The sequence below is a fragment of the Muscardinus avellanarius genome, assembly GCF_963383645.1.
Source record: "Muscardinus avellanarius genome assembly, chromosome: X".
Lineage (NCBI taxonomy): Eukaryota > Metazoa > Chordata > Mammalia > Rodentia > Gliridae > Muscardinus > Muscardinus avellanarius.
In genome coordinates this window covers 112,776,418-112,786,982 of record NC_137792.1, presented here as the reverse complement: position 1 = coordinate 112,786,982, position 10,565 = coordinate 112,776,418, and the positions used below count along the sequence as shown (strand labels likewise).

The 10,565-nt window shown below is 38.6% G+C and overlaps 1 protein-coding gene across 1 annotated transcript in view; it reads right to left on the bottom strand.

Annotated features, from left to right (window-relative positions):
* Window positions 1-1,249: 1,249 nt before the first annotated feature.
* UPRT (uracil phosphoribosyltransferase homolog) overlaps window positions 1,250-10,565 on the bottom strand; it is a gene marked incomplete at both ends in the record, with an annotated part of 30,762 nt that continues 21,446 nt past the window's right edge. Inside the window, 3 exons of the mRNA XM_080719084.1 lie at window positions 1,250-1,356; window positions 6,893-6,991; window positions 7,921-8,082. Of these exons, the coding sequence (XP_080575210.1) occupies window positions 1,250-1,356; window positions 6,893-6,991; window positions 7,921-8,082 (368 nt within the window). The remainder of the gene's footprint in view (window positions 1,357-6,892; window positions 6,992-7,920; window positions 8,083-10,565) is intronic.

Genomic DNA, 10,565 nt, shown 5'->3' with positions numbered 1-10,565 from the left:
CTAATCTTTGCTGACTTTCTTCAACTTTCATTCTAAGATACTGCCTTCTGTTCTTTTCTGTTCTTTTGAACAGAGGCCCACAGTAGCTGCCTATGGGACCATGAGAGTATAATTAATCAAGTAGCCACCACTGTTAAAATGTTTTAATATCAATGTAAAATGGGATCACAGTTTTACAAGCAAATTTTAGAACACACTGATTGATTTTTAAAATGTTCCTTTCCCTCTCAGGAGCTTAAATATGAACACAAATAAATCTTGGGAAATTTTTAAAGCATATTTTTTCCATTTTAAGACATCTACAATTGAAAAACATGCAAAATAATTAATCTCCAAATCAAATTATTTTCCTCTAGTAGAAGCATCCAAAATAAAATGAAGTATTTGCATTTACTTAATTGGTCATGAGATCCAGCAGGAAACTCCTCTTTCCTCCTTTCCTCACACTTCAGCAAAACTACCACCAATTCCTTTCTAGAGGATTCATGGCATTAATAATACTTTTCTCTCTCCCTTGTAAACAACAAGACATCGCTGGGGCTGGTCAATAAATTAATGTTCTAGTTCCAGTTACTGAAAGTGCCCCACCATCTTCTTCACTGTATTAGAGCTTGGCGAGGCAACTACCAACAATGCACCTATCTGGGTAACAAGTCATGAGAAACATGATGAGCAGAGTGAAGAATTAACCACACATTTGGATTTCCCAATTAATTGAGGATTATCAATGAACTTGTAAAAAGCCAAGGGGCATTGTTTTTCATTCCTCTCCAAGGTACTACTTCATACAGTACCAGAAGTAAAGAGAGGAAAGTGATGATAGCACATACATGAAACCACCCAAGAGCTAAAAGTACACTAAACAAAATGCAATCTTTAGTGAGCCAAAGAACTGACTCTCCTTTGGGTTTTATTTGTGGTCGAAAGCAACTTCTAAACTAAGGAGATCATGGATTAGGGAATAATGTCAATGCACTGAGGGTTCACCAATTTGCATTAACATATGATTTTAAATTTCCATCTTTTCTAAGGGTTACGGGTATGCTTCATTGTTGGATTTGGTATCAACTATCAAGAAATAAAATTAATTAACCCCAAATATTTCATTTTTACTATACCTACTTTCAAAGTTATAAAGCATCTTTAACGTATTTTTCTCTACTACTCCTCAAGCAGATTAGTAAACAAATAGAGACTCAAACCATTTAAGTGTAATATTATACAAGACATTTCATTTTCCTTCAATAACTTAGTCTGTTCCAAAGTATTTCTGTCCAAAGTGAGTAGGTGCAACAGGATGGACTTCAGTAGTTAAAATTGTGATCTCTGGAAATTCTTGAATGATTGATTTGGCACCTTCAAAAGATAAAAGAAAATCTGTTGTTACAGCAGGATTTTTGGAGAACACTAGGTGGAACTTAGGAATTTTAGAATCATTGTCACTAGCTCTAATATTGACAAGGCCAGAAAGCAATGGATAACTAGTCTGGTGTAGTTAATCTCCTCATTTATATAATGTCTGGTATCTGAAAAGCTTTGATAGTAGACAGACAATGCCCTGCCCTTTCTCTAATATATTTGTAGAATCAATTATGAATCATTTGATTTGTAAATCATATGGTTTATATTCGTGATCTGAAAATGAGTTATTGAGGTATAACAACTTTTCTCCTGAAGAGTCTGTTTTGGTTTTATTTTAAAGGTAGTAGAATAGTGAATACAGTTCTTCTTTAAAAAAAAAAAAAAAGAGCCGGGCATGGTGGCGCACACTTGTAATCCCAGCATTTGGGAGGCTGAGACCGGAGGATCGCAGTTCGTGGACAACCTCAGCTAATTAGTAAGGCCCTCCACAACTCAGTGAGACCCTGTTTCAAAATATAGAATTTTAAAAAATTGGGCAGGGGGTGTATCTCGGAGGTCAAATGCCTCTGGGTTTCATCCTCAGACTTGCAATAAAATAAAATAAAATAAAAATTAAAAAAAATCACACACAAAATGAAGGTTTCCCTAGTGGAACACTATGGAACACGTACAAAACTGGAACAGGTTTTGTACAGGTTCTAATGGAACCTGTACAAAACTGTTTTGGTGCATCAATGCAAGCTGGCTTTTTAAAAGTAACAACTCTAGCATTGGGGGAGGGAGAGAGGCAGGGAATTAAGACTAGCTGAGCCCCAGTCAAATTAAAAAGCCACTGCAAAACTGCCACAGAATGAGAATTTTTTCAGCTCTAACGTCAAAGAATAGTCTGCTAATGAGTACTATTACAACTAAAGTGATTACATTTTATTGCCAAAGGTGGATAATTACTGGATTATCTCAATGCTGACAATGCCATCAGTTATGATATAAAGGATATGATGATCAAGCAAATCACCCTTTGTCACCATCAATGTTTGAAATGAAGGTGATTTGGGGTTACAAAACAACAAAGTAACAGAACAGGCCATAATTCCTATACAAGAGCTTACTGAAAAGCAGCCTTCCTAACTAGGTACCCAGTAGCTTCTTCAGGATTAGATGGGACTTAGAATATTTGGAAATGAGGAAATACCCTGACTAGAGAAGCCATTTCTTTCTTTTGCTTTTCAATTATGAATCAAATACAAATCCATTGTAGGATAGTTATAAAATTCTCAAGTTCGCTTTAAAAATACAACTAAAATTGCCAAGAATCTCACTATTCTAAAATATAATCTTTATTAATACTGTGTGTACATTTTCAAACCAAAATTGAAATAGTATTGTTTATTGGTTTAGTGCCTCATGTTGAAGAAATATTTATTAGGTTCTTTATTAAATATAAGTCTGATTTTGATCATCAAAATAGTCATAATTTGTATTGGTCATCTCTAAAATTGGACTATTTTAGAGCCCAATGCTACAATTGTTTATACTGCTTTTTACATTTGTCATCGCTATTTTCTATGTGTGTGGTATTGGGGATGGAACCCAAGGGCATTCTACCTCTGAACTATATCTTAGCCCTTTATTTTTATGTCATAAAATATTTTTCAAAAAATATGATTTGAGCTGGGCGTGATGGCGCACGCTTATAATCCCAGCATTTGGGAGGCTGAAACTGGAGGATCACGGCTCGCGGACAGCCTCAGCTACTTAGTGAGGCCCTCCGCAACTCAGTGAGACCCTGTTTCAAAATAAAGGAATAAAAAAATGGGCAGGAGGTGTAGCTCGGAGGTCAAATGCCTCTGGGTTCCACTCCCAGACCCGAAAAAAAAAAATATATATATATATATATAATTTGACAGTTACATTTTTTTCAGTACTGGGGATGAAACCCAGGGGCACTGTACCTCTAAGCTACACCCCTAACTATATTTGTTTAAGTCTTTTTAACTTTTTGTGGTACTGGGGATGTAACTCGGGAGCATTCTAACTCCAAGCTTTACCCCCAGCCCTATTTTTTATTGTTTATTTTGAAACAGGGTCTCACTGAGTGGCAGAGGGCCTCACTAAGTAGCTGAGGCTGTCTGCGAACCACGATCCTCCTGTCTCAGTCTCCCAGATGCTGGGATTATAAGCATGGGCCACTATGCCCAGCTTACATATTTCCAGATGTATATTATTTACTCATTTCCTTGTTAGTCATTTATACTTTCAAATTTTTTCTTTTTAACTTTTTCTGTGGTACTGGGGATTGAACCCAAAGGCATTCTACCTCCAAGCTACACCCTCAGATCAATTTTCTTTCTTATTTGGAAACAGGATTTCACTAGGTGGCTGAGAGCCTCACTAAATTAGCTTGCAATCCTCCTGTCTCATCTTCCCAAATACTGGTATTATAAGCACGAGCCATCACACTGGGTTTCAAATTTTTTCTTATACTAAATAATTCTATGGTGAACATCCTAGAAACTAAAATCCTACAAGCATCTATGATTATTTTCTTAAGAAATGTTCCCATCTCTCCTAGATCGTATAGTAAAAAAAGCTAGATTCTTAAATTAGGCACCTATTTCACAGAAAATGGAGAACATAACTTTCTCGCTATACCCTTTTATTTGGGGGGATCTGGGGATGGAACCCAGGGGCATTCTACCTCCGAGCTCTACCCCCTGCCCTATTTTTTTCTTTAGTTTGAAACAGGGTCTCACTAAGTTGCGGAGGGCCTCACTAAGTAGCTGAGGCTGTCCGCGAACCACGATCCCCCTGTCTCAGCCTCCCGAATGCTGGGATTCCAAGCGTGCGCCACCACGCCCGGCTCATTATGCCCTTTTAGCGAGAGTCCAACTTAAAAAACTTTTCATCTTCTTGCAAATTCACAAGAAGATGGAAAGATCTGGAGAAAATTAAGTGAGATCAGCCAGGCACAGAAAGAGAAGGGACATGTTTTCTCTAATATGCCCAAACTAGGGAGTATTAGGGATACCAGAGGGTCTCCAGATAATGGAGGGAAAACCTCTGCAAAGCTAGAAAGGAAGGGTTGGAGAGGAAGAAGGCTGAGGTTGATTAATCGAGGAGCTACATCCAAATATGTGTAAAAGTACAAATGTAGTATGGTTAACCTGCACACTCATTGTTGGGAGAGGAGAAGGGAAGCAGGGTGGGGGGAGAGGGCACCAAGCACAGTCTAAATGTATGCCATTTTTAGTATGATCCACATTAAAAATAAATAAATAAATAAATAAATAAATAAATCTTTTTTTCATGCCGGGTGTGGTGGCACACGCTTGTAATCCCAGCGTTTGGGAGGCTGAGACAGGAGGATCATGGTTCGCGGACAGCCTCAGCTACTTAGTTGCCCTTTGCAACTCAGGGAGACCCTGTTTCAAAATAAAGAATAAAAATAGGGCTGGGAGTGTAGTTCGGAGGTAGAATGCCCCTGAGTTCCATCCCCAGAACCGCAAAAAAATTAAAAATATAATAAAAACTTCTTTTCACTTCACATTGCAAGGCTTACTTCAGAAAGACAACAAGCCTGACTAGAACCTTTAGTTTTTTGCTGTTTGGGAGTCGTTCTCAGGTTCTGGTGGGAAGCCAGAGGAAACAGGAACCTTTCAGCAATTTGCAGGCTCTTCCCAAATAGGGCCACCAGGAAAGCAACTGTAATTCTTTTCAACAGGGTTAGTTCATACTTCTTCATTTGAATTGGATATTAGAAGGGTATAAAATAAGCTAGGGATGGTGGCAGGTGCCTAGTTAGGAGTCTGAGGCAGGATCACTTGAGCATAGGTAATATAGGAAGACCACATTTTTAAGACCTCATTTTACTTTATTCATTGTACTGGGGATGGAACCCAGAGGCATTCTACCTCCAAGTTATATCCTAAACCGATTTTATTTCTTATTTTGAAACAAGATCTCACTAAGTTGCAGAGGGCCTCACTGAGTCGCTGAGGTTCACTTTAAACCTGTGATTCTCTTGTCTCAGCATCCCAAGTATTGGGGTTACAAATGTGCACCTCCACTCCCGGCGTTAAGACCCCATTTTAAAAGAAAAAGAATAAAGCCAGATGTGGTATGCACTTGTAATCCCAGTACTTGGAAGGCCAGGAGGATAGTAGGTTTGTGGCCAGTTTCAGCAACTTAGTGATACCCTGTTCCAAAATAAAATAGTTAAAAATAGGGCTGGGGGTGTAGCTCAGAGGCCAAATTCCCCTAGGTTCCATCCCCAGTACCACAAAATAAAATAAAAGAGAGAGAATGGTATGAAATATTATCACTAAACTTAGATGACAAACATAAATTATAACCACCAAAATTAGATTTAGATTCAGTACAGAGGTAACTAAACTTCTCCTCTGGATGACCAGCTGGACAGGCATACACTTAGCCAGCTCATGACATCTGGAGCTCTAGGTACCCCCAACACCATTCCTTTATTCTTGAATTTTTCAAACTAATTATTATAGTATGAACATAAATATAGGTTTTATCTCTTGCCAACCCCCCAAAACAAGAAGCACTATATAATACTACTTAAAGGAAATACTACTCATTAATTATAATTTCAATGATAATAGGCTTTTTAGCTTAAGTCTCAATTAATGTCATATTTTTTTTGGTGGTACTGGGGTTCCTGCAAACCCTTCTACCTCTGGGCTACACTCCCAACCTATTTTATATTTTATTTGGAAACAGGGTCTCTTAAGCCAGCGAGGCTGTCTTCAAACCTGTGTGATCCTCCTGTCTTCACCTCCCAAGCGCAGGGATTACAAGCAGGCACCACCACGCCCAGATCGATTAATGTAATTTTTATTTATTTTATTTTTTATTTTTGATGGTACTGGGGTTCCTGGAAGCCTCTACTGCCAGGCTATACTCCCAGGCCGATTTTATATTTTTTAATTTGGGAACAGGGTCTCTTAAGCCAGCGAGGTTGGCTGCGAACCAGCACGATCCTCCGGTCTCCGCCTCCCAAGCAAGGGGATTACAAGCGTGCGCCACCACGCCCAGCTTAATGTAATTTTTAAAAATCAATACTTTGGTAAAATTTTAGGCTTAATGAACTAGAAGCCTTCCTTTTATTTATATGCTTACCTACCATTCCCCAATACTTATACAGTACTTTAGCTAAGGCTCTGTATTGAGAAAAGGGCTTTTGTTACTGAATTCACTTAATACTTTTAACTATAATGGGCTTATTGGCTAAACCCTCAACTAACACAAATTTTAAAACTCAACATTTTATTAAAACTTTAGGTTTAATAAAGTAGGCCCCCCTTTCTATTCCTGTGCTTACCTAGCACTCCCCAATATTATGGAGAATCTTAACTAAGGCTTTATATTGGGGAATTTGGACTTTTTTCTGAATTTACTTTTAACTTCAATTATAATGGGCTTTATACATTCTCAATACTTACACAACACTTTTAGCTAAGGCTCTGTATTGGGGAAGTAATTTTTTTTTCTATTTTCTTGGTTAACTCACCATGAGGAGTAGAGAAGAGACTAAGTAGGATAATAACACTGGGCTGTACTCCATGTTCTATGAGAACCTTTACAGCTTCAATTACAGTATTTCCAGTGCCTGAAATCAAATCACAACAAAATGCATTAGTAACATTAACATTCATTTCAAAATGTCTTTGAAGTAAGGGCAATATAGCAATCTAACCTAAGATACCACTAGACAAGGTTTCATTTAAAGGTATTTGTTGTTTGGTATAGTTATTAAACACACAAAGATACTTAAATGCATTTAGTAGTTGAGATATCATGTTTAACATATCCCCTCTCACCTCCCTGAGAGACAATTATGATCTGGAAAAGCTGAAGAATGAGGATAGAATAAGAGGAAAAATATTAACTTCAGAGAAGATAAATCCTTGAGAAAAGTACCTCTGTACACATTAGGCCAGAGACAGAACATGAGTCAATGTATTTCCTATGTTCTATATATTTTGCGCCATTAGGTCTTTAGCTTAGATGTGTTCATTTCAAGAGAGAAGCTCTCTGGTGATAATAGTTTGACTATGTATATTCTCTTATTGCACAATGAAATTTCAATGGTGAACTACCTAGGGCCACTCCAAGTCCAACCGAGAAAACCCCTTTTAGAAACTGTTTTTGCCAATTGGGATACAAAGAGAGACTCCAGACAATGAGAAGAAACCTCAAGGAGCCAGGGAAAAGATATAAGAGTAGGGGTGGAGGAAGACGTAGGTTCATTAATAGAAATCCTACCATAGACTATGTGTATACAGGTGAATATATACTAACATCAATCTGGGTATTCTGTATTGGGAGGGAGGGAAGTGGGGAGGGGGGACCAAGAGCATGTGCAGGTATGTCACTGGCAACATGATTTCCATTACGATGTGAGACTATAATGCACCAATAAAAAGCACACACGAAAGAAACTGGATTTTGCCTTTTATGTAAGGGTTCCTAGGAGATAAGCACTAGGTTCAATTTGAACCCTAATGAAAGGTTCCAGGCTAAACTCCAGCCACTCACTGAGAATTGGATACATCAGAAGGACTTTTCTCCGGTAAATGTCTGGAGGAAACTTGGCATAATAGACTTTGGCTCTCTGTGTCTCCTCGTCACTCTGAATCAGGATCTTTCCGATTCGAATGGATCGACAGCAGTCTCGTAACCCTTGTTCCATTGCCTCACCTGGAAGAAGGAAATAAAAAAAAATCAAGGAAAAGGGAGGGAAAACAGGTTGAGAGACAGTCCTAAGGTCAAAGAAGAGTTAGTCACTATTATTAATTCAAAAGAGATATTATCAAGAAGGATGCAGTTCTTGAGGGGCTAAGAGCTTTTCCTTCTGATACACTCATTGTTTGGTGGCACTGGGGATGGAACCCAAGGGCATTCTACCTCTGAGCTACACCCCAGCCCCATTTTATTTTTTATTTTGAAACAGGTCTCGTGGAGTTGCTGGGGCTGGCCTCAAACCTGTGATCCTCCTGTCTCAGCCTCCCAAGTACCGGGATTACAGGCATGTGGCACCACATCCGGCTGTATCTATTCTTAATACACATTAATGAGCCAGATTTACTGGTGGCTTTTAAGTTTCAGAATTGCCATGCTTCCCTGATCACAGGAATAAAGTGTTTGGCTGAGCTGCTCTCTGAGCTTTTCCAATATCAGGAACATTTTTACTCCAGTTTTAAAGAAGCCTTTGAACCATCCAATTTGTCACTTTAATCTGAAAATATAAAAGATTCATGGAAGAACAGGAGCTGTACCCCAGAGGACCCCTTTTTAGATCACGTTGGTATCAGGAGACATCACTTAGTCCAGCAATGAGTTCACTGGCAGAGGTTTTGCTACAAACAGTGAAAATGTAGTGTATTGTTCACCCTCCCCCAGAGAACTGTTGCTGCTATCACGGTCTTGGTTTCTAAACACAGCTATTTCTGTGTCTGAATTCCTTTAAAGAAGCATTTGTCAAAAGTCCATCCTCAAAATTTCAAGCCATATCAGAATTCTATCAGTACTAGTGTTTACTTAACATTTTTTTAAAAAACTGATTTCATTTACACTTCTCTTTTTTTCTTCTACAGATTGACTGCAGAGGCATTCTACCTCTAAACTACACCCCTAGCCCTTTAAATTTTTTTTTTGTTTTACCTAACTTGGACAACCATTGGTGGGAGGGGGAAAGGGAAAACGGGGGTGGGGGGGAGAGGGCACCAAATATAGTTTAAATGTATACCATTTATGTTCAATAGAAAATTGGTTTAAAAAATATGTAAACTATTCCATGTAAAAAAATAAAACAATACTTTATGGACTTTGATAGATGATTTTATTAGGAATATATAATACATTTTATATATTTGTCAACAATAAAAAATAAATAAAATTTCTTAAGACAGTAAAAAAAATAAAACAGGGTTTTGCTAGGTTTCTGGAAGTCTTGTTACTTTGCCGAGGCTGTCCTCAAAACCGTAGTTCTCCTGTTTCAGCCTCCCAAGTCCTGGCGTAGATGTGTGTGCTATTAGGCCTGACTCATTTACATGTATTTGAAGAGGAAACTTTATAACACTACAGTAAACATAAACCAGCATGTGCAAGACTGTAGGTTCAATCCCCAGCACAAAAATGACCCCGAAAACAAAACAAAACAAAACAAAAAAACCTCAACTAAGTCATCTGGTACACTCTAGGGGTACAAGGACCGTGCTGGTGCCTCTACAGAAAGAGCTGGACTGAAAGAGAATAAATTGTTTCCATTGTCTTTATCCATTCTAAAAAGCTGAACATTGTCCTGAAAATGTTAACCATTCTTAAGAACTACCTTCCTTAAAAAGGCAGCCTAAGGAACTTGCTGTGGTGGCACATGCTTGTAATCCCAGTACTTGGGAGGCTGAGACAGGAGGATTGCAGGTTTGAGGACAGCCTCACCAAGTAGGGAGACTCTCATCAACCTATCAAGACCCTGTTTCATAACTAAAATAAAATAGGTGGCTGGGCATGGTGGCATACTCTTGTAATCCCAGCATTTGGGGGGTGTAATTCCAACATTCGGGAGGCAGAGACTGGAGGATCACGGTTTGTGGACAGCCTCAGCTACTTAGTGAGGCTCTCAGCAACTCAGTGAGACCCTGTTTCAAAATAAAGAGAATAAGCCAGGCATGGTGGTACATGCTTGTAATCCCCGCGCTTGGGAGGCTGAGACAGGAGGATCGCACGGGTTCGAAGCCAGCCTCAGCTACTTAGTGAGGCTCTCAGAAACTTAGTGAGACCCTGTTTCCAAATAAAATATAAAATAGGTCTGGGAGTATAGCCCGGAGGTAGAAAAGCCCCTGGGTTTCATACCCAGTACCACAAATTAAATAAATACATAAATAAATAAATAGAATAAAAACTTAAATACATAAATAAAAATAAAATAAAAAATAAGGCTGGGGGTGTAGCTAGGAGGTACAATGTCCCTGGGTTCTGTCCCCAGTACTGGAAAAAATAAAATAGGACTGGGAGTATAGCTTAGAGATAGAATACCCATGGATTCAATCCCCAGTAAACAGACAAACACACACACACACACACACACACACACACACACACAGCGCATTAAATTCCCATTTTACCTGAGATATTCAATTGTTCACAAACAGGACTGCATAGTCAGAGGAGAAAAGGGAGTA